General features: G+C 40.5%; 1 protein-coding gene across 8 annotated transcripts in view; it reads left to right on the forward strand.

Annotated features, from left to right (window-relative positions):
* Nucleotides 1–25,132, forward strand: part of ADAMTS2 (ADAM metallopeptidase with thrombospondin type 1 motif 2) — a 352,434-nt gene that overhangs the window by 191,303 nt on the left and 135,999 nt on the right. For all 8 annotated transcript variants that reach the window (XM_039486343.1, XM_039486339.1, XM_039486340.1 and 5 more), the window contains one exon: nucleotides 4,176–4,329. In XM_039486343.1, coding sequence (XP_039342277.1) covers nucleotides 4,182–4,329 — 148 coding nt within the window. In that variant the 5' untranslated portion in view covers nucleotides 4,176–4,181. The remainder of the gene's footprint in view (nucleotides 1–4,175; nucleotides 4,330–25,132) is intronic.

The following is a 25,132-nucleotide window of genomic DNA, read 5'->3' on the forward strand; positions in this document are numbered from 1 at the left end:
ATTTTCTTGGCACAAACAGTGTTGTCACTAGTGTGGGATGTGGCAACAGTGAAGAAAAGAACTTGTCATGTAAATGGCATGTTCATGCTCATGCGAACACCTCTTCTGCCTTTGACTTGGAGTTCTTTTGAGTTGCACATATTACACTATTTGCTGGGTCATAAAACCTCATGATGTTGAGCTTGTATCCACAGATGTACCATAGCAAGAACTATTTATTTTCTGATTTCCTGGATAGAAACAATAATAAAAATACTTAGCAATTACGGTGAGCTTTTCAATTTCAAAGCATTTGACAAACGTTATCTAATCAGCCCTCATAACTCCCCTATGAGATAGGTAAGTATTATCCCTATTTTACAGATGGGCAAATGATGTACAGAGATTAAATGACTCACTCAGAGGTACCAGGCAGGCAGGAGTCCTTAGAACTTCCTGATACCCAGTCCTCTGCTCTAGACACTTAAACCACACCGTTCATCTAGGCCTGTGTTAGCATCTTTCCTCAGAGGTCTGCATGTATAGCTAGTGATAGCCTGAGTGGGAAAGCTCAGATCTGGAACAGGATCTGATTCCATACTTTCCCCGTGTTTGGAGTATGGTGGCTGCAGATTTGACATTTCAGTTCAGCTTGTTACATAGAGGGGCATGGATTGTAAAGTGTGGAACTTCCCAGAATAGGTTTGGGTCCAGTATTGGGCTCAACTCTACATGTGACCTTCATTATTGCTTAGATTGTGAACTCCTCTGGACTTGGATTATGGCTTCTTTTCTGTTTGGAAAGTATCTAGTATATAAATAAATACAAATAATAGCTACTATTCATGTTGATTATTTCCCTATGAGTGGCAGCTCATTTGCTGTACTTTACCGTATCCGTGTGTGCAGTTTACTGCAGTTACACACGCAAACAGATAGATGGATACAAACACATTTGTTGCACACATTCACTGGTACGCTATGATGTCCAGCAATGCAAAGCAGCCATAAACCTGGCTTAGCTCACCAGAGCAGTGCAAATGCCGGAGATCACTAACCTGAGTTTACATCTCTGGACACAAAGCAGCTGCAGCGTACTGGTGAATCTGGCCCTGTACATGCAGTTATGATAATTGTATGCACAATTTTGGTAAACCAGTATACAAGTGAAGGCACACAAATACATGCAGGGTTTTGAATGTGTGAATGCTTTCCATGGAAAAAAATTCATTTTCTTCTTGACAAACAGAAGGCCCAAACCCCAAAATATTTTAGTTTGGAAATGGTGTCTCATTTCTCCAATCTCTTCCATAGGCAGGACTCTCATCATGCACTGCTTCCCTCTACAAGAGGGGAGACCAAGATGCATCAGGTGAAATGTAGTCTGACCAGGGTGCCTGTAGTGGAGAATGGGAGCATAAGGCACTATGGCAGCTTTTCCAAACTGAAATATTTACCAGATTTCTGCCCTAAAATTGAAATTTTCCACAGCAAATTTAGACAAAAACAAACTTCAGTACCACAGCAGCATTTTTCCTAGCATCATGAGGTGGCTTTGCCTATTAAACCTTCCATGAATTATTAAGATCCACCGTTAATTGCTTTATTATTGGTGACTTTAATTCATCTAGAAATGCATACTTTTTATATTTGCCCACTTATGTTAATTGTAAATGGCAACTGCACACCTATATCATGTAGCAGTTAAGCCACGTGTATATTTGCACTGGGTTTAAATATGACATGTTCATCATAGTCTGTGCTTCTGTCTGAGCATGCGAATTTTTGTTCCTTTCTTGATCTGTAGTTGTGCATATTTCATGCAAAGTTTTGAAAATTTAGCTCTTGGCATATGTATACTTTTAAAAAAAGATATAAAGCAACAGAACACTAATTCCAAAGTTTCTTTGTACACATTCCTGTTTACAGGAACAAGATCAATTGCTTTTTACCCAGTTTAGCATTTGTTTTCTTGGTTGTCTTAGCTTGCTTGGCGGCTGAGCCTGTTTCACCTTCCTTGTGTCTGATGTAGAATCTAAATTAGATAAAAGGAATCAGGACAGGATTTCAAATTCAGTTTGCTCGCTGGATAGGCAACTGAGTAGCAACCTGAACTGCTTGAATATAATTTTGTTTCTTTAATCCGTCCCCTTTAATCTGTTTTTATATATACTATATATATAAAAATAAATCAAATCTAGGACTGGAAGTCTTGCCTAATGTAAGTTAAGACATGACAAATGAACCTGACATTTTTTCGAGAAGGGACTCAAAGAGCATGCTGTATTTATAGTAGCAGCAAAAGTAGTTTACTGTTTTGTAGCAAAAGTATTTCTGTGCACTTGCAATGTATTATCATTTTACCATTTGGGATATGGTGGAGTGTTACCATACCCCAAGTGTTACATCAACAGTAATTTGGACATTGACTTCAAAGGGGCCAGAAATTGGGTCCCTTTTTGGGTCTCTTGGGAATGCTATGGCCTACAAATAATTTGGAATCCAAGGTGCTTGGATACCATGATAATGAGTCTGATATAAATGCGCAGACACACTCATTTGCACATGCTGTAAGTCTAGTGATCGGATGGGGGTACTGCTTAATGGTGGTTGACTCTCTAGTGCAGGGGTGGCCACATGCGGCTCTTCAGAAATTAATATGCGGCTCCTTGTATAAGCCCCGACTCTGGGGCTGGAGCTATAGGCGCCAACTTTCCAGTGTGCTGGGGGGTGCTCACTGCTCTGCCACAGGCCCAGCCCCCACTCCACCCCTTCCCGCCCCTTCTCCTCAGCCTGCAGTGCCCTTGCTCCCCCACTTCTCCCCCCTCCCGAGCCTCCTGCACGCCACGAAACAGCTGATTGGGAGGTGCAGGGAGGGAGGGGGAGGCGCTGATTGGTGGGGCTGCTGGTGGGTGGGAGACTCTGGGAGCAGGGTGGGGGAGCTAATGAGGGCCTGCTGATGTATTACTGTGGCTCTTTGGCAATGTACGTTAGTAAATTTTGGCTCCTTCTCAGGCTCAGGTTGGCCATCCCTGCCCTAGTGTCACTGATTAGCAGAATAAAGAAAAGGGAGTTATTAATAGGTGAAGTAGCCAGCTTCCAGAAGGCTACATTTGGTGATGTTCCCCTGTTCAGTACTGTTAAGAATTTCTTTTGCTGTGTTTCATGTCATCATAATCAAGGCTTTCTGTTTACAGAACTAGAGTTCTTTAGTTGAAGTTCTCAAATGTAGATGAGCAAACTGATATGTACACATCTTGTCAGGAAAATCAATGCAAGCCAATTGTCGACTATCTTAACCTTCCTCAGCAGAGCAGTACTATAACATTATACAAACATTTGTGGTGAAAGGCTAGATATTTTTCCATCCAAATAAAAATGTTGGAAAGATTGTTTTTTACTACCATAGTGAACAAACTATCTTAATGACTTTCACGCTGCTATAGTCAACAGTGGACATGCTGAGAATGGTTGTGTCAGACTTTTCTTTTGTGCTTCAATGAACAAGTAAGGTTTTCAGTTTTTCATACCAGTATATTTGTCCTGGTTTGGATTTTTAAGCTTTTATCCCTTAGAAACTTCTTATAGAAAATTATATTTTAATCATTTTTTGCTAACTGGCTAAGAGAGTTTGTGCCAGTTCAGTCCTTTGTGTCATCTTTACATGATGCATTAATGCAGGAGAAAAATTTACAAAGCTTATTTGCCAGCTAACCAGGCTTAGCGCTTCACCATCTTGTCTCTGAATAGAAAGATCTGATCATACACCATAGAATTGTACATCTGGGATGGCTCATGATGCTGAATTGATCCTGTATTTAGCAGGCATGGGTATTCGTACAACATTGGAGCAATTTGTGGCTGACAAATCACTATGGTCATATTACCTGTTTCTTTGTAGTTGATTTCTAATTGAGAGCCCATTTCCACATACATATTTTAGTCCCAACCCTTGCTAATTAGATTCTAGTAGAAGTCCCTTTGGTCTGGTGTTTTACCTTTGTCCTTCCTTGTCAAGTTGAGGCATTAATGGTACATTTTGCTCTAATAAAGAATTCATCTAGTTTGCTCCCTGCACTCTAACTGCTGTCTGGAGAGTGCTAAAGTGTGCTTAAGCATATTGTAACTGTTTACTCACAATATCTGCCGTATGCATAGTAACTTAAAATGTTCCATCTCTGTCCTGTCATTCCTAGGCTGGCATGATTCGTACAGACAAGGACGAATTCTTCATTGAGCCTCAGGAGAAGGGCAGTCAGGAGGAAGACGGAGGCAGGACACATGTGGTATATCGCAGAGCAGCTGTCAAGAAGCCACTTCCCACTGAGAACACAGATATCCAGAATAAAGGCAAGGCTGAGATGTTAATGACAACTGGTGTTTAAAGCATAGCTAAAAGCATGTATCTAGTAAGCAGCCTCTATGATCTGCTACCTCTGGCTGTTTGTCCTTGAGAGTGGAAATACCTTTTCTGCTCTTTATATGTGGAAGGGTAGGGGAAGGTTGGGCTAGATTAGACAAACATTGCAGCAGCCTTAAACACTTGCCAGTGTGGCAAATCTTTTCCCCTTTTAATGTACAGATAGGAGTGGTAATTCACACATGGTGAAGCTGGATATTAGGTTGGATATTAGGAAAAACTTTTTCACTCAGAGAGTGGTGAAGCACTGAAACGGGTTACCTAGGGAGGTGGTGGAATCTCCTTCCTTAGAGGTTTTTAAGGTCAGGCTTGACAAAGCCCTGGCTGGGATGATTTAGTTGGGAATTGATCCCGCTTTGAGCAGGGGGTTGGACTAGATACCTCCTGAGGTCCCTTCCAAACCCGATATTCTATAATTCTATTACAAGCCACAGTTAAGCCCTATGTAAGAGCAACCCCGGGGCATCACAGGTGGAGCAGCAATGCGGTGGTTCCTGTACACCTTTCAAACGTGGGGGAAACATTGTCTACACTGGCTCTGCACAGGCCACCTTGGAAGGCTGCAGTGGTGTCTGGGCTTTGTGCTGGCACTCTCTTCATGGGGGATGGGGTGCCATTGGGGTTGGTTAATTTCACCCCACAGGAATAAGATGTTGTGTCCTCAGACACAGATATGGAACTCCCATTGAATTGTGTATCCATGTTTGAGGGTAGAATTTGACACAATATGTTGTGGAAAGAGCTGTATTAAAAGGAGTCTCAAAGCTGCCAAGAAGTCTGCACTGTGTGACATAAGCAGTCTTGTATAGAAAAGAATTTTCTACCTACATGTATGGTAACTGCTTTTGCCAAGTACCTTTTTAGCTGAGTGAGCAATGGACACAAATCTTGGAAGTGGATATATTCACAGCTAATATTAATACTGCTATTGACTGGATTGTTTGGGTGGCAAAGCAAAAAACAGCCACATTTGGGCCCAACTCTATTGTACAGTATAGTAAATTAATGTATTACTAATAATTTAAGTGCAACCTAGTGTTAGTTTGTTGCAGTTCTGTTATTACATACAGTACTAGGGGTGTGATTGCCATCAGCAGAAGGCTTTTTTTCCAAGGGTCCTCAATGTCCCTGTAATTATGTGGCCCTGCTTCTAAAGACATATAAAATTGTGATACATTTGTAAATTCCTGCCTTTTCGGTGGCAGAAATGAAGCACATAAACCAGTTAGAATGCTACATATTAACAGAGACCAGGCTGTAGAATTATAAAAAAGGCAAATAGGATCTCTTCTCCTTCAGGCCATATTCGGAGTGTATGGTGATGTAAGTTACACAGGGCTCGAATTGAAAACAAAAAACAGTAGCAGACTCCTAAGCTTCACCCACTTGAGACATCAAAATCAGATGCCAATCAAAGTAGATTGTGCAGATGTCCTCTGGTGAGCTCCTTGAGCTGGCTCACTTTCAGTGGGATTCAGATACACCCCTGGACAGAGCTGGACTAAGGCAATTGGCATGTGCCTAGGGCCCCTCCTCCCGGAATCACACGATGGAATTTGTTATATTAATACATGCTTATGCCATTATTGTAACATTGAAAAATATCTCTGTCTGGCCATTTCCTTTTAAACAAAAGAGACTTAATTTTATTCACACCTTATGGCAGTATTTTTGTTTTTAGATGGTAAATATTGCTCAGGAGTAGGAGTTTGATACACAAAAAAGCACAAATCATATTTCAGTTTTGATAGCTCAGCTCAAATATTGGCATGCTGTACCTGCTAGAGGAAGACCCTTGACAGCAGTATCTCAAAACCCCTCAGTAAAATGTAGAGACCTAGTGTAAGCCTTTCTCTCATAGAGCTGACTGAAAATAACCCTATTGTAGCAGGCTGATAGGCATAATAGAGCAATTACAAAGCCAAAATGGCAATTATGTTGCAACATTATAGTTCAACCTGTGACTATACGCAAGTACACTGCAGTTCTGTGTTTATACAGCACCTTGCACACAGGGGGACAAGGCGCTACCACAATACAAATGATTATTTTTAATAATAGAAAGGTAAGCAGACTGTAATTAAGAGTTAAGAAGCATGCTTACTGAAGAGGGTGATGAAGAGAGAGAATCTGATCCTGCTGGGCTTAGGATTCTGAGTTTATTTGAATTAATGCAGACCTCTGCTTGGGGAAGGGATGACTATTTTAAGTACAGATGATTGAAATTCTTCACATTTCAAACTTTCAATGAAAATGTAAAAGAAAAATCACGGAAAATTTTGATGAAAAGTTTTGCAAAATTCCCTCCCAATGCTCACCCCATTTTTTCACCAGTTGGTCGAACATTTTCAGTGTTTTGACATTTTGAAAAAAGGAGGAATAGTGTCAAGAAAATGTTCATGAAATTCTTTTTTTTTTTTTTAACTGGATCTAATGTTAAGACTTCTAATTTTTTTCCATTCAGTCTGGCTTTTCCCATTGCAACTGAAAATATGCAACCTCTACTGCTGGTAGGATGATATTCATCAGTGAAAACTACTTGAAGGCAGCTGTTATTTATGCTCTGGTCTTGTCAGTGTTTCAACAAATGTTTGAATACTAAGCCATTGTTTTCTTTAAAGGAAAATACTAGCTGACCTCTCTTCTCTGGCTTTCTGGGTATCATTGTTCCAGTTCAGTCTTGCATCTGGAGACTTCATTTCCCTTTTGAAATGATGGAGCAGCTATAGAATTGGGTTCAGCTGGCTATCCACTGAGCACACCACAAGGAAGGATGTTAAGTGCATGGCTGGGCTTTCTCCAGAATGCAACTAGAGGTCATAGGAGGAGCCAGTGTCTGGTTGAGGGAATGATATCCTGCTTCCATAGGGTATAAAAGGATGATGTCACATTTGCTCCACCTTGGCATTGGTTGTAGTGAATTTTACATTACCAGATACTGTAAGGTGAACTTGAGAGCAGCGTGTTTCTAACATTTGTATCCGTACTTCTTTCTTTTTTTTTCTTTTATCTTATAACAAGGGAAATGGGGCCTTTATTCCAGCTGTTCAAAAAATCAACCTTCTAAACACTGGGGACACTGGGGTATTCTTCTTTGTATATAAAGGTTCTGCAGACATGTTTTTTAATAAATGGAATGTGCTGGGAGAGAACAGATGTGAAAAAAATGGCAAATATGTGTTCTGATTCAAGACTATCTCAGATTTTCTTCTGAGTTTAAACAAAACACTATCCAAGTAGAAGGGGGAAAGTAAATACCAGTTTCTGACAGCTTAAATCACTGATTTTGGCAGAATTTTCTGTGTTTGGCAAGGCGACAGTAATAGTCTAAGGGTATGATATATCCACCCACTCGTGCCTTTCTCACACAACTCTATTTTTCCAGTATATTAATAAACAAACTACTTATGCTTTAGACAAGTAATTGTCTTCAGAGTTCAAACAGCACATTAGTACTGCCGGAGTTATGATGTTTTGACCAGAATCTGGATAATTCTTTTAGAAAGAGGCAGAAACATTTTCATGTGCTAGTTTGTGTGTTGCAGGTAAGTTGTTAAGCTCTCCAGCAGGAATATACCCTGTATTTTCTGCTGATTATATTCTTAATATGTAAATGGATATAATAATTTGTCTTCTAATTATGCCCTCTACATTGCAATGTAGCAGGCATCTTTAAAACTTATTGCTTTGAAAGATTCTACTATTTCTAGTAGAAGTCCTCATTATATAGATGGGAAATATTGCTTGAGAATGGTAAAAACTTTTACACAGTAAAACTTAAGTGTGCCCATTTATATCATGCGTAGAATATTATTTTTCTGACTTTGATTTATTGTGATATTTTGTTCAAATGTTCTTTACATGTGAAATAAAGGAATGATGTTTTTATTAAAGTTGAGACCATGTCTATAAAATGCAAGAATTTAATTTTGCACGTGCAAAAGTGGGTTCTAGTTAAAGCTCATTTGAAGATCAGCCCCATAAAAAAGAAACGTTTTTATAGCATGTGTACAGTTAAATCATCATGTCCATTCTTATGGTGCATGTGATCAATTGAAAGGAAATAATTCTACTAAAGTTTTCCTAAACATGTTCATTTTCTTTCTTTAAATCACGGGCTAAATACACCACAAATGTCCAAGTTTCAAGTGAGTTTTGATATTGCTTGATGGAGAGGCAGAGACTCAATTTTAATTGATAGATTCTTTTATTATGCAGATGAAGGATTTCTTTAACAAGGAACAGTTTATTATAGAACAAGGCTGCAAGTTAATTAAGTAGAACCACTTTGAAACAGACAAATCATTCTTGCCCTAATTACCAACTCAGTCCTTGTAATTTCCAAAGCCTGTTGAGACACTCAGATCCCACCATGGACATATGCTGAGCACTTGGCTCTGCCTACAAAATCTTAGCTTCCTGAAGTTCTGCGGCCCATAGACAGTCAGATATTGGGTCCCTGAACACAGAGTCCTTACCTACAAACTCAAAGCCTGTGGAGGCGTTCTGAAAGGCAGGCACATTCATTCAATTTCAGACCTGTCCATGGGCAAATGCATAGACAGACTCGATATCCTGCAATGGTACCTACTGTCCACTTGGTGGTATGTTTTAAAACAATAAAAAACTCATCCACTTGATATCCACGAGGGATGGACTCATGCTAGTACATAGAAGTTTAGCTGTCCTTTCTGATGCCAAACTCCAGAGGTGTGGTAGTTTGAGTACCGCCATAAATGTGATCATTTTGTCTGAGTTTGATGCGTGTGCAATACCTTTCCTACTCTGTGCATGTAGTTTCCCTGGTCATGTGTGAAGTAGAGAAGCTTCCCAACAGGGAGCTGTTTCTGGCAGAATAGTGGAGGAACTGAAGATAGTAGCAGATGTGCAGGTTCATAGGCACAATAACATCATAATAATTAATAGCCATACAGTACATTTATACTGCACCCTTCTCCAAAACAAATTCCTGGGTTGTTTCACAATTCCTATATAATTAAAAGCAGCAAACCTCCTGTCCAATTGGATTCACAAACTAAAGTGAGCCAGTCCAATGAACAGAATGAGGAAGTTAGATCAGTAACCATGAGAGCTAGACTTTCTCCAGAAAATTATAGTGACTTTTCAATTTGATTAGTGTGCTTGTTAAAGTGAACCCTGGTCATTTCTTTGTTAATTATTTTAGCTTGTTTGATTGATTAATCTCCTTCCCAATTGCCCATCAATTCAGAAGGGTGCTACAGTCAGCAAATTTAAGGAGCTCGGCTAACAAGTCACCCAAGACTTCTGAGGGTACTCAAATATGAAATTGTAGAACTACTAACTGTTGTATGTAACCTTCTTGCTTAAATCAGCCTCTGTACCAGATCTGTGGAGGGTAGCTAATGTAATGCATATTTTTAAAAAAGGCTCCAGTGACAATCCTGGCAATTGCAGGCTGGTGAGCCTAACTAAACTGGTGAGCCAGGTAAACTGGTTGAAACCACTGTAAAGCACAGAATTATCAGACACACAATAAACATGCCATGTTGAAGAAGAATCAACACAGCTTTTGTACAGGGAGATCATGCCTCACCAATCTATCACAATTCTTTGAGGGAGTCAACCAATATGGACAAGGGTGATCCAGTTGATATAGTATATTTGGACTTTCAGAAAACTTTTGACGAGTTCCCTCACCAAAGGCTCTTAAGCAAAGTAAGCAGTCATAGGTTAAAAGGGAAGGTCCTCTTATGAACCAGTAATTGTTTCCTATCTTTTAATCAAAGGGTAGGAAACAATGGAGAGCGGTAAATAGTGGGTCCCCCAAGGATCTGTATTGAGATCTATGCTGTTCAACTTATTCATAAATGTTCTGGAAAAGGGGTAAACTTTGAGGTCAGCAGGTGGGCCTGGTTGGTTCAAGTTCAGGATTAACCACCAGTGGCTATGTGGGGATGGCTGTGATACCTGCCCTCCTCTAACCTAGTGCAGAAACTCCAGGAGAGCAAGGCTTAGTCCCAATCCCATCTCCTAATGTCCTGTTACATTGTGGTGGGGAGGTGTTGGGATTTTGGGGCCTTATGCTGACATAGCTGTAAAGGCTTGGGACATTTCCCTCCCTCAGCACTGATGGCGCATTAGATAGCCACTCCCTGTGTGTTTGGTTTTGGGGGCCATGTTCTCCAAACTTCAATAAATGTTGAGGCGGAGAAAAACATGGCAATTTAGATTTAACTAAACAAAAGATGGAAAAGTAAAATGTAGAGTAAATAAAGTTAGATGACAGTTCTTGTAGGTTTTAAAGATTATATTTCAGAGGAAAGCTCTTTCATCATAGTTCATCAGACTGTCCATGCTATTGATTTACTATAGTATTCAAATTACTTTAAAAAAAACAAAATGCAGATTTGTTTTGTATTTCTTGGGATTGCCTGAAATGATACATAAATTGGCTGGTTGCCATTCTAATTAAAAGAAACTATGCCAGTTACCTTTGCAAAGGAATTGCTCTATTAGAAAACTGAAGTTCCTCCAAATCCAATCGATTTTTCTTTTCAGTGTCCACCCCTGATGATTAATTACTGTTCTCTTCTTTTGCAGTCACTAAGGCAGCAGTGACAATATTTTTTTTGTCTCCTTCCTACATCATATGTGCATGATAAATACGTCTGTCTTTCTCTTGTCTTTGATTGTCTCTGAATTTCACTCTGCTGATTCACAGAGCTTCTCTGGAGAGGGATGGATTGATTATTCAGTTGCGATTCAACTTTTGAATAAGACGCAGGGTTATGCACTTGTGCAAAAACAAGTCTCCAGGGACTGTTATTAGGCCATTGGATGTCACTCTTGCTAACTGCAGATGTGGCTGATGAAGCATAAGAAAATATGTGTCTTGAAGCAGTTTTAACAAGAAGCTTTTGGATAGTCTTAGAGATGTCTCTTTTCATAGCTCAAACAGCATTTTTTAACATGCTGATCTGTTATCTTAATTCTTTTCATAGATACAGTGAAAATTTATCTATGATGCTGACTTTTCTAAAAACTTCTGGTTGCCTGTTAAACAGTCTCTCTGTATCAGTGGTCTCCAAACTGTGGGGTATGCCTGCAGGGTGCAGTGTGGACGAACGTTTGGGTTGGGGAGCGCATGGTGGGGCCTGGGCCAGCCCTCACTGTGGGCCAGGAGGGAGCACCACCCAATCCGGCTCTGTCCCCAGCTGCAGTTCTACTCCGCCCCCTTCCCAGCTCCCTACCCAGCTCCAGCCACAGCTCCGCTCGATCCCCAGCCCGGCTCTGGCCTCATTACCTCTTCGCCCACAGGCTAGCTCAGCCTCTAGCTCCAGCTCCTTCCTCATCCCCAGTTCTGCCCCCAGCTCTGCCTTCAGTCCAAGCTCCTCTGCTGAGCCCAACTGTGCAGTAATGGAGATGTGGGGTGCGGATAGAATCCATTACTGGTAAGGGGAAAGCATGACAGGAAGCGTTTGGGCATCACTACTCCATATTGTATTTCATCATAAAGTAACTCAGATTTATTTAAACAAATTTCTGGCTTAAAAGAGGTACTGCACTTTTAATTTCCAAATTCAGATTTTTTGGGTGGGGGGATGGAGGGCGGCAAGTATCTTGTTTTCTTCCCTTACTGAAAAACCCAGTGAATATATAGTGAGAGTTAAACTATTGCTAACATGGTCAACCATAGATGGTGAAATAATAATAAATAAAGGAAATAACAATGGGTAAATTCATATCTCCCAATCTGCTGATCCTTACTTCAGTAAAAGTCCAGTACATACCCTCAGTGTTCATATCTTTGCTAACGGACAGGGTTCTTGCATATGGCTGGCTGAAATGTGGAATACTATCCTTTTCCCCATCATGGATATATTCTTCTATCATAGTGGTTCCCAAATTGTGGCCTGTTGACAGTCATTGGTCCATGAAGCATTTGCTCACGGTGTGGGGGCAGGTCACAGAGAGCTAGAATCTTAACCGTCAGGCCCGTCCCAGCTTTTCTCCACTACCCATAAGGACATGGGTGTCAGGATGGTGGTGTTTGAGATACTGGTGGAGATTTTATGTGGGGAATTAAATTAAATTTGCTACACCTATTGTGGAAGAGAATGATGTAATCCATGTAAATAAATACTGTATCATAAGGCCTGCTCACAAGGCAACTGAATTAAAGTTGCATAGGCAACCTTAATGTTCTTGTAAATATAACTTATTTTTTGTATATAATAAATAAATTGCATCCAGAGAAGTTGAACATACATTAAATAATTTTCTAATATTACTTGTCCAAGAAAGCCTATGCCGTAGTTATAGTAATGTTGTTAGTTCACCAGTGGGAAATGTGGGAGTTTGCCAGTGAGAACATGATTATGCATTGGTAGGTATGGATCTACCTGACAATTTGTCTATAAAGATATAGTCCACAATACAGTATTTGAGAACTTTTGCTCTAATAAATTCACTTTTAACGTGGGCGATAGAAACTTGATAATATATATTGCGGAAGTTCTGCAGATAGTAGATCTTTGGCACCACAATAGTATGATTATTCTTTTAAGCCCTGATTCAGGAAAGCACTTAAATACATGTTTAACTTTCAGCATGTGCTTAAGACAAATTGACTTCAGGCATGTGCTTAAAGTTGAGAATGTGTATAAATGTTTTCCTAAATATCCATGCTTTCCTAAATTGGAGTCATAAGACATGATCCAGCAAGGTGCTGAGCAAACCTTTAGTTTCCCATAGTTTCCTTTCAGATCAACGGGAATTGAAGGCACACAGCATTTAACAGGATCAGGCCTATATTTATTTAAATATTATCTTTACTTAAGTATTGGCAGTCTGCTCATGTAACATATCAGTAACTGACTTAAAAATAAAATGCAGTTCATTCTTCATTGATGAATTCACTTTAAATTCTATGAACTAAATTAAAACAATATGATAGATCAGAATATTCTTAAGTGTTTTTGCAAACACCTTACAACTGGAGTTGGATGTTACTAAATGCCCTAAGTTGCTAAATATAACAACATGAAAATTAGGCCTGCTATTGCTTTATATGATAAGTTTCCCAGTCCTGAAATCTATAAAATGTTTGCATGACCCATTAATGAAAACATATGGGAAGTTCTCTGCTCTTCTCACCATTCTTTTCTTTTAAGTTCCTTAGCATTAGTGGCATGTGAAATGCCACGTTGGATTAAACTACGCCATGTTATGCATGCTCATATTTACATTTATGTTTTAGAGGCAAAACATTATTAAAATTGAGGTTTTGGGGAATGTCTTTGCTTATAAGCTCATCGCTATAATATCGGCTCACCTCCCAGGAATTAATGAAATTATCCTCACAACATCCCTAAGAAGTAAGGAACTATTTATTAATGCTGTTTCACAGATGGCCTAAGAGAAGCCAAATACTTTTTAAAAAAATAAACAATAGTACAGTAAAATGTATTTGTACAACCGGCCAATGTTTAATGTTGATTTCTGCTGCTAAAGGCCCACTGTAGAATCTGAAGAGCAGCAGTTCCCAGGTCAAATCTCTGCATTCTCTCTCTTTCAGTTTTTGCTATTTAGTTTTTAGTTTCCCAGAGTCTGTAATCAGATTCAGAATAACTTATTTATATTCCGCATTCCTATTGTCTAACCAACCAAGTATTAGGTAGGTCAGCAGTGATGCCAGAGGCCTGCTATATCTTGGCTAGTCTGGTGCAGTTAGAAAAGAACCCGGGGTCACTGAAAGACACAGCTATTCCACTTTGTCAATGACAAATGTCCTGTAGTCCTTATCTTTGTTTGGAAAATGAATTCTGGAACTGAGGATCTAAGAATGTGGCTAGCATGTATTATTTGCTATTTTGTTCCATGGTAGCAATTCTTGATCAGTATGGCAATTGTCAAGGATGGTATTTAATAATTATGAGCATGACTGTGTTTTGGGGTTGCTCTTATTCCTTACCACTTTTTTTAGCAGATGGATGAGTGGGATAATTTGACTTAACAATGCTGTTTCCGCGTTGACTTGTTTAGTAACTCATACATAATTTCAGGATATTAAAACAAATGTTCTATTATGGTCTGTTGGGTTAGAAGGGATGTCAAGGAATTTATATTCTCCTTTCCTAAGAACTGACTGTGATCTCAGCCCAGTTTCACACTTAAGAAAATCCAACAAAAGTTTAATGGAGTTCCTCCTGGCTTACTCCAGTGTAAGTGAGGTCAGAATCTCTGGTCCCATGGACCATTTGGGCATTAACTGATGGTTTGAGTACAGGCAAGCTGATAATAAATATGTAGGTCATTTGGTTGTATTTTGCCTGGCTGATATTGTAAATTGCAGGGGTTATATTTGGCAACTGGTACGGTTTGACAAGAAAATGGGCCCAATTCTGCAAACGTTTACTCCTGAGAGTAGCTCTTACTCATGTGAGTTGTCCCACTGAAGTCAATGAAAGTACTCATGTGAGTAAAGACTACTCGTATGTAAGTCTTTGCAAAATCAACCTCTATGTTCAGAAATAGTAGGCAGAATAACATCTGGTGTGCGTCTGTTAAATGAGATCTTGTAGTAGAGGCCTGACAAACATTTTAAGCTTTTGAAATGGTGTCAGAAATGGGTATAAATCTTGTCTACTGACCTTGATAATGACTGTAAAATGGTGATCATGCTAAAAACTCTAGGCATGATCAAATTAACGCAATGGGCAAGCCAAGAGCTGAGAGTGAAACCGGCATTCTTAAATGCTCCTGTCATATTTCTGTCATTGCTTGAGACAGAAGAGCCACATATCAGGCCCTGTGAAGTGATCCAAGCATAAGTAAGATATTTCCAGCTGGTTTTGAATATTCTCAGCTGTGGGTTTGTTTGCAGGAAATGTGCTACTTGGAGCCCAGCCATGTTTTTTTTTTTTAAACATGGTTGTGCTGCTGGTCTCTCTTTGCTTTCTGCAAATGGTGGTGACTATCAGGGCAAATGCCAGGCCCACAAGCAGAGTTAGAAATAATAACTACTGAGCTAATTCCATTGTCTATGGGAGAGGAAGCTACTGTATGAAATTGTTTTGCTGCTAACATGCCGATTGCTAGTATAATGAATGAGTATTGAGGCTCTAGGCTTCTTTGGAGTACCAGCTTATCAAACTCTGAGCTGGGGCTGGATAGGCAGCCAGAGGGGCTTGAACCCTGGACAACTGAAGAGAAGCTGCCTTCTTGGAGCCAAGACATGAGATGTCACTCTAAGATTGGATAGGTTTCTGAAGTAGACGTTTGTAGACACTAATGACACTGCATCGCAGGATATCTCATACATAGTAGATGACTTTAGGGGACTCAGAAGCATGCTGAAGAAGACAGATGTCCAAGCGATCATCTCTGAGATCCTTCTGTTCCCCAGGAGTGAAGAAAAACAGAAGGCAGAAGATTCTGGAAGTGAGACACTAGCTGAGGAGGTAGAGTAGGGTAGAAGATTTTGGTGATGTGGAACATTCGTCCACCTTCAATAGGAAGAGGTGCTGTATAGTTTGGACGCCTTCACTCCAGTAGAAGGGGGAGGACCAGTCATGGGGACAGGCTGGCTAGAATAGTCAGGAGAGAGTTAAACTAATAGCAAAAGGGAAGGGTAAAAAGAGGGAAGGTCTGAATACTCAGCACAAAATTGAGATGTTGAGAACAAAATTAACCAAGGAACCAAAGGAAATGAAGAGAAGAAATTATTGAATTGCCTATACAAGAATGCTAGGAACTTGGGTAATAAACAAGAAGAATTGGAATATCTCATTTATGAGCATAAATTTGATCTAGTTGGTGGGATGATTTGCATAGTTGGAATGTTATAATCGATTCAGAAAGGATCAAGTAGGAAAAAGGGGAGGAGGAGTGCCACTCTGTCAAAAATGGCATACCTGTTTCCGAGTCACTGATAACTCAGGAGAAAATGATCTTGAATACTTATGGATCAATGTCCAAACAGATAAAGCACAAGACGGGATATTAGTTGTTGTCTGCTCCAAACCATCAAATCATACTGGGGAACAGGATGACCCCCCAGTTGGTAAGGCAACTCCCATCTTTTCATGTGCTATAATATATATATTCTGCTTATTGTATTTTTCACTCCGTGGATCTAATGAAGTGGGTTTTAGCCCATGAAAGCTTATGCCCAAATAAATTTGTTAGTCTCTAAGGGGCCACAAGGACACCTTGTTGTTTTTGCTGATACAGACTAACACAGCTACCACTCTGGATCTCAAACAATTATACAGATATTACAGCACGTTGTGATGTTCAACCAGGACGTTGTAAATACAGATGGGGGGCAGCTGTTACAATACTCTGTCATCTCACTGTAGACTTGCACTGTTAGTCTTATACATAGTCTGACACCATAATCATTGTCTCCACAGATCTGTACTAAACTAGCCTGGGCTCTGTATTCTCATGGAAACTTCCATGCCCTAATGAGAATAAGTCACTCCCTTTACTCTGGTGGTTCTGGGCCTTGGGCTGTATTGTCAGGGTTGGGGTGGGCAAGCAGGGCTAACACACCTTAGGAAATTGACTCAGACTGCTGGGCTGTCCGCAGTGACCATGGAGGGATACCTTTCGTTGGCTGACTGACCCAAGAGTGGCCCTATAGGGAGAAGCACCACTACACACAAGGTGGAGAGAGTTTTGTAAGAGAGTTGAGTTTATAACATGTTACCATGTCTGTTGTTGTTCTTGGAATCTCAGGGTTTTGTTGCTGGAATAAACAGTGTGCTTTATTCTCTGGTGAGAACTTTGAGATATTGCCTTGGTTTAATTGTATTTTTCCCGTATCTTTATCGGATGCTGAGTTTTCCTGTGGCTACTTGTTTGCTTCAGTACTCTGTACATGTGTGGAACATCTGGCACAGCTTGTTTGGTTGATGGCAGATGGTCCTTCCAGGAGGGAAAATTACTATCTGGATGGTTGGAAGATTAGGGATTGTTGTTTCAGCCACAGGATGTTGAAACTCCACTGAGAGAGCAAGGAGTTGCCTTAGAGGAGGCTTCGGCAGGCTCTGCACTACCACCTGTGAGGGGAGAGAGTTTAAGGCAAACCATAACTCTGGAAGGGCGAAACCCCAGAGTTGGGAGCAGTGGGTCCCAATTAGTCGTCTTCTTCCACAACAGTGTGGTGGCCACTTCTATGCTTTTAGTGGCTGAGAATTGCCTTTTTTAGCCCTACTGTGCTTCATACAGTTGTCCTTGGAGCAGATTCCATTTATCTGGGTTTTGTTCAATGTGATAATTTGGGGGATCAGTCTATGTACAACTTGTGAATTCTGATTGGTTTTATGAACCCTGTGTATAACCGCAACCCTCGGTGAGTAGTAAACCAACCATGGGCTGACAAAAACCCTGGCATGTATCATACCCCCTGCCTTGAAGAAGCTACAGAACAAAACAAAAGAAATTATTAATATTTAAATCACTCTGCTCTGGCAGGACAATGGATAGGCTAAGGGGAACCTAAAATGGAAAAAAAATCCAGTTATTCCAGGTGGTCTTCAGAGAGGGGAGTTTGGAGCAGTGGAATTCCTTCACAAAGGGAACGCCAAGGCTAAGGTGTTGGGACAACTCTTTAAAAAAACACAGGAAGACTCCAAGAGGGTGATGGGACAAAATGGACAGCCTTAGAGGGGACTTGTCTGCAGGACCAGCCAAAGCTGAAGGAAGCTAACTGGAGAGAGACACCATGTTCTAGAGGAGAAACCTTGTGTAGGAGAGGAAGGATCCTGGACTCTCCAGAGGACACTGACCTAAATCCCAAAGAATGCCCAAGAGTGGTGAGGAAACTGAAGAAGGTAATGGCATGGAGGTGTGTTCTTATTTTGCATGGATTGGTATGACTTCTATGGTGTCTAAAACAAAGAACATTTGTTTTAGAAACCCTGTGCAAATCCTGGGTCTGTTTAATTCAACATGTATTAGTCCTTGAATGCCCACAAGGCTGAAGCTCTGGGAGACGGTGTGCTTACACAACTGGGTGTCTACGGGAGCTGACACTAGTCTTAGGGTCTAGGCAGTTGGATCATGGAGTCTTGGAAGGGGGTGCTAAAAAGGGAATCTGCACCCCAAAAGCATATGTAGAAACCCTGATCCATAGGCAGTGTCTGCACCAGCATATGAGACCCAAACACGGTGGCCTGGTGGGTGTCCAGCAGGGGGAGAGAGACCTGGACTCTGAAAGTCCATTTCTCAAAATTTGGACCCTCGTGACTAGCAATTTTAAAAGGGGCATAATTTTCTGCTGATAATGCTAATGCTCATTCACCAAGTGTAAATATTTTTAAAATATCAAGATTTGTTTTTTAAAATATCTATTTTAAACAGACTTTTGTTGCTGAAAAATCTCTCTTTAAAAAGGCATGTGCCAAACATATTGAGCCCCAAAGTAGTTTGAAAGTAAAAGCTTAATTGTGGAGTTATAAGTGACACCTGCAAGGGTTCTTTAACTTATAACCTGTCAGGTATTTCTGCATTTTATGTCTGTATCGGTTTGCCTTTCAAGAGAGTTTTTCCCAGCGTACGTGTGGAGGCACATTATAGTTGGTTAAAGGACCTGCTGACTGTGAATGGTGAGAGACATGAGAAATTTTTTATGCCTGAAGCAGCTGCCTCTAAAATACGTATCCCAATGGCGCTCTTCAAAAACCACCATGCATACTTAGCAGTAAAGTCAGGAAAGAAAGTTTGACTCGCTGCTGTGGAGATCTTTGACTTTTAAAGAGACATGAACCATTATTTTATCTCCTCACTCTGCCAGATTATTTTAAAAAATACACCTCATTACTCTATAAACCTTTAAAGCAATTTATTTAGAGTGACAAGGGGTTCTGTGCTGGTCTTTTGATGTGGGAACTGATGACATTTTGAAAACCTAATTTTTTCATAGGCTGGCAAACCCAGGTCACCACAGATAAAAGCAGCTTTTTAGTTGGCAGCCAATGTATTTGCAGCAGTTAAATGATTATATGAGAATTGGCCAGTGCCTGGCTGTTAATAACTAATTTAATAAGTATTAAGAATTGCACCTCATGAGCTCTGTTTTTGTTGACATACAGTCTGTTGCACTAAGTAGGACAATGGTGCACTGCCATGTTTCAGAATTAATTCATCCTATTTCTCTCTATCTAAGGTTTCCCGCCTTTATATGTCTCCCATTAGCATAGTAATGAGCACCTCACAAGCTTTTAATGTATTTCTTCTCAGAATACCCCATGAGCTAGGACAGTGCTATGGGGAACTGAGACACAGAGTGGCTGAGAGACTTGTCCCAAGGTCACACAGCAAGTCCGTGGTGGAGCAGGGACTTGAACTCTGGTCTCCCAAAGCCTCCCTTAGTGCTCTAACCTCTGGATGGTCCTACTTCTCTATTAAAATTTTACCCTTTTCACATTCTTAGTTAAGAAAGCAGTGACTGAACCATAGACTGGAAATGACAGATTTTAACTGTTAATTGTAGCGCAAGCTAAAGTGTTTTTGTTTTTTAAAGTAGGGTCGCAGGAGACCCATTAAATTATGAAATGCTGAGAAAGACCAGTCTTAAGACCGCCAGCTGAGGTCACTAAATGTCTCAGGTAACCCTAAAGCACTAGCACTGAATCTGCAGCATGCACACAAGTGCACCCACACACAAAAATCTACGGCTCAGTCATGGGCAGTTGGTATCAAAGGCCAGGACAGGCTAAGCCTCCCCTAACCCAGGCTGTGGCCCTACTCATGTTTCACCCCTAGGTCCCGTATCCCTCCCTGGCTCACCTGGAGCTGGCAGGGGCTCAGCTCCAGCTGGCGGGCTGCCTGGTGCGGCACTCGGGCTGGCCTTGGGGGTCGGGCCAAAAGCGCTTGAGCTGGCCAGGGACTTGAGGATCCTCTGGTGGCATGAGAGGGGTGGCTCGGGGCTCGGTCATTAGCCTACCCGAAGGGGAAGTTTTTCCGCCGCCCATGTCCTCAGCCATAGTTAAGTGTCTTGTCTTCAATTGCTAAGTTTCCAGGTAATTTTTCTTGAACAGCACAATTGCATGTGAGCAGGGAACCAGACCATGTTGACATTTCCATGGTAATACATTGTGGTATTTCAGATTGACCTTCAGGTCATAAATTATCAAAGCAGGATATAAGATTTGGGAAAATCTATTTGTATGGTACAAACAATAAAAAGAAATCTAGCAACAAAGTCAGAAAAAAAATCTAGGGTTTTGAATCATATCAACACTTAAAATCAAGTGGGATTGTTTGTTTAATGAAATCGTTGGTGTTGAGTTAGAGCAGATGACAGGCCAGAGACAGAGATCTGTTCATTTTGTCTGTGTATGTGTTTTGTATCTCTGGCTGGATGTGTGAAAAGAGACCAGGAAAGTCTTGCAACACTCTCTAGCAAGTGCACCCCCTCTTGTGCTTTTAGGAATGGTGCTGGAAGGCTCGATAGAGAGCCCTGTCTAGTTATCGTTGTGCTAAGACTGCTGTTCCCACACTGTCTTTTGGCAAAAATGCTAGGATATGCCACTTGCATATTTAGAACTGGAGACTATGCAGCGACTATTCATAATGTTTTCATAGCACTTGATTTCTCCACTTGGGGCACCATGTCAGTCTGGGTCTTGCATGAGGGAATTAAATGGCTCTGCTGCTCTTTTGCTGAAGTGGTAATGCTGGTGGAAGGCACTGGCAAGGTCATGGGTGGGGTTCCTTACAGGACTGACTTTAAAAAGAGGGTGACTAAGAACTGAATATCTGCTACTGATAGGATTTACAATCCTGACCTATTTCAAAGCCCTTAGAATTGGAAAGCCTTTGTAATGGTCTCTGAAACAGATCTGTGAGCATTTCTAAAAGTTCTTTGCAGGCTTTATTGTTAGCCTCTCCTCCTTTCATAATGGTCATCCTTAAATTTAAGGATAAAGTCCCTTCTTAGGATTCAGTAGTTTCTTTTTCTACTTCACATTTTTAAACATGTTGAAGTTACTTATAAAATCATGAAAGTTTTCGCAACCTGAGAGATGGAACTTGACTCCCTCCAAAAATTGCAACATCTTATTCCAAATCCCCATAGGCTGTACATGTTTCATGATTGTTAGCTCTTACTGACCTTACGTGAGTAACGTTTGCTGTGAACTTCTTTAATAATAAATTATTGGTTGGCAAATGTGTAGTGTTCAGCCAAATGACGAGGCTGATCCATTTGTCACTGATGTCAATGGAAAAATTCCCACTGCATTCAGTGGGAACAGGCCACAGTGTAGGGCTGTGGGAAACTTGCTGCTTCCATTTCACATGGATTTCAACAACTATTTTAATCTGTTTCTGTTTTACTTAATTTTGCACCCCTTGAGTTTCATTGTTTAGTTTGAGGTTCAGTCGAACTCAACAAGGCTAAAGTGAAACTTGAAATGAGACCAGGATGTTTCATTAAGCTATGGCCATTGTATAGGGTTTACTGGACGAAGTGGCCAACTGTCATATATTTTCTTAGGTAACCACAAAACTCACTTCTTCCCCTGCCTCCACCAAATTTGTGCCTGTCCAGACATGGAAAAGTCTTTCGTTTTTGATAAAAGATTCTCAGAGCCCAAAACTGTTTAGCATAAAACTCTCATTCATTCCTTGTTTGAAAGCCAAACTAGAGCACAGCTCCATGGCTTTGGTTTTGTTGTGAAAAGTTCACAAAACTCCACCTTTAGGACATTTTCCCTTTTAGGTATTATATTTGAAAAATCTTTTCAATAAGATCCTCAAGGTCCAATGGATCCAGTATTTCTGTTATGTGTCTAATTAAGTGGAGAAATTCCTTTCCTTGGTTGTCAGACAGATAGACTGATAGGAAAGTAACATATTTAACCCAGTCTATTTCGTAGATCTGGAATCCAGTGAGCAACAATAGAGGTGGGGTGGCCTGTGGTTAGCCTCCTGAAAACCTATTTAATGCAAAACATGGTAGCCTACATTTGAGTGGGAGAGGTGACTATGAAAACCTAGCAACCTGCTCACTCCATTGGTTGCAGTACCAGGTACAATGTTCTTAGCCAGTACCAGGTACATATTTCCTACCCACTATTTTCTGTGGTCTCCTAAAAACGAGATGGCAAGTACAGGCTCTATCTTTCTGCATTGCAGAAAATGAAGAATCTTTTCCTGTAAAAAGCAAATGGGGACTGGAATGAAATGAAAGCCTTGGAGATAATATTTGATCTGCCCTTGTGTCGAATGCCCATGGAAGGCATTCCAATGCAAAGGGAATATTTCCTTTTTCTATTCCCTGGTCATCCCTAAATTATGTTGCCAAGTAGCTCAGAGCAGAACTGAAGAGGCAATAGGCAAACAGCCCACCATTGTCATGTTTTCTTGGATTATAAAGAAATCAATCAACCTTGTTCTTGGTACAAGTTCATGGGGAAGTACATGTCTGATTTCAGATTCATTGTATAAAGAGTTCCAATCTATTATATTCTTGGTAACACTCCACCTGAACTTATGTCACTGAAAGATACATATTGACAATTTTCAGCATAGCTGCTAGAAAATGTACTGTCTCTTTTGGCTTTTAAGAGGAAAAGCCAGGGCTGAATGTGTAATTAAAAACCTACAATACATACTACGGAAGGAATTTATCACTGCAATAATGAAGTCTTTGCAATGTGTTTTCTTGGCAAGTTGAGACCTGATTAGACTTTTATTTATATAAACCAGAGGTTTTCAACCTTCTCCATACTTTGACCATATGTTACAGCAGAAAAAAGTTTGGGAACCCTCCTTCTATGTAGGCATAAAGAAAGGTAGGGTGGTTGGTTCTTTGATTGAGAACCCATGATAAAAACAAACTGGTGGAAATTTTTTTTCCAAGGCCTGATCCTGTAATCGGTAGTGGAACAAGCAGTCTTTATTCACATGAATAGTCTCATTTGGGGTTTGCAAACTCCCCTCTCCTGGGGTCATTGAGAAATTTTCCCAGACCAGAACTATCAACTTCTGCACAATCTCAGGCCCTAGTGCTGCCAGTATTTACTCCTGTGACTAGCTTTATGCACATGAGCAGTTCCACTGGTTCCAATGAGGCTACTTGTGTGTATAGTTAGTCCCTGTGTGAAAACTTCCTATTCACCCAGGACCCAGTGGAGTTTTCACACCCTCCATGGGACCATTTAGATAAGTAAGGCCTCTTAATTTCCTGAAACTAAATCAAGACAAAATGCAGGCCTTGTTACAGTTATCTTCTCCACAGAAGTTTCCTGAGTTCCCTTTATTCCTCTCAATCTATGTCATGTCCAGAATTCCTTAGCCCCAAACCAGGCATGCTTTATACTGTCTGGAAATAACTACAGGGATAGTTATTACAAACAACTCTGTTACAGTCCCCCAGTTTTCTTTATAGTTCTGTAGCGAACTTTCCATTTTTTTCTTTCATTCTCAAATGAAAAGAAATGGGTCCCAGTCCAAACCCCTTGGAACTTTGGGTAGATCAGATCTTGACCTGAACTTTGTGACTTGGAGCCAACTCTGCAAATAGCACAAAAAATGCTCTTATACACTTATGCTTAAGTTATTAATATCTTTAAACAGAGCGATGAAGAATTCAAACCAGGACATTGCCATACGCATGTGAAATCATAGAACCATAGGGTTAGAAGGGACCACAAGGGTCACAGAAGGGACCGAAAGGGTCAGAGGGTAAAATGATATGCAAAAGGGTCAGAAATAAAATGACGTTAAATTATCAGAGATTACATTTATTTTTATTTGCATTGCATTAGCACGTAGTACCCTAGTCATGGACCAGGACCTCCATTGTGCTAGGTGCTGTACAAAGAGAACCAAAAGACAGTCCCTGCCCCAAAGACCTCACAGTCTTCATTAAATATAGGAAAAACCCTCCTCCAGCACAACCTGTTCTAGTGATGGTACACAATGGAACAAAACTTAATGTGTCTTCACAGCAAAACCTATTGCAGTATCGACTGGAAATTTTTTTTTATCATCAAACACAAATACCCTTTCTACCCTTACAATATAAATAAAAAGTCCAATATTTTTCATTGTAGGTTTCAAGTTCTTAAGGCAGTGACATAAATATTTTTAGCATTTACAGAGAACCTGTTATGAAGATTACTTAGTCAATTTCATAGATGGGTGGGGGGGAGGAGGGGAGATCAATAAAACATCCTAGGCTATTGAAGCTCCCTTCCTGACCTCTGTACCTGGGGCTGCGCTCCTCTCTCCTTTTCCCCCAGAAGAATCCCCTTCATGACAAAATGAGGGTCAGCCGTGGGACTTCATTTTATTTCACCCTTTACTTTAGACCCAAAGTGATTAATCAAATGTTTCAGACATGCTGCCATGAGCTCAGTGTGAATTTATATCCCTGGGAAGTGCTGAGCTCAGACAGTAAGAAAAGAGTGCCCATACAAATCTGACTGAGGCACTGCTCTCCCTTTGTGCAGCGGTTAAAAAATATAAGGAACTTTGATGGAATTGTTTTCATTATTCTGTGCTGTTATGGAGACTTTGACAAGAGGAGAGAGTGCTGTCATGCTTCAATAGTTCGGTAGGATTAGGATTTTATCAGTACGTGTCAATTTCCTCGTATGCACACAAACCAAAAAAATATTTCCATACACAGTAATGTAAATTTACAAATAGGCAAAGCAAGAAAAATGCTGTATGACAGAACTTATTAGAGTTCAAATCCAGTGACTTAGACCCTTGAATTAAGTTTGTTAG

Source organism: Mauremys reevesii, linkage group 8 (assembly GCF_016161935.1).
Source record: "Mauremys reevesii isolate NIE-2019 linkage group 8, ASM1616193v1, whole genome shotgun sequence".
Lineage (NCBI taxonomy): Eukaryota > Metazoa > Chordata > Testudines > Geoemydidae > Mauremys > Mauremys reevesii.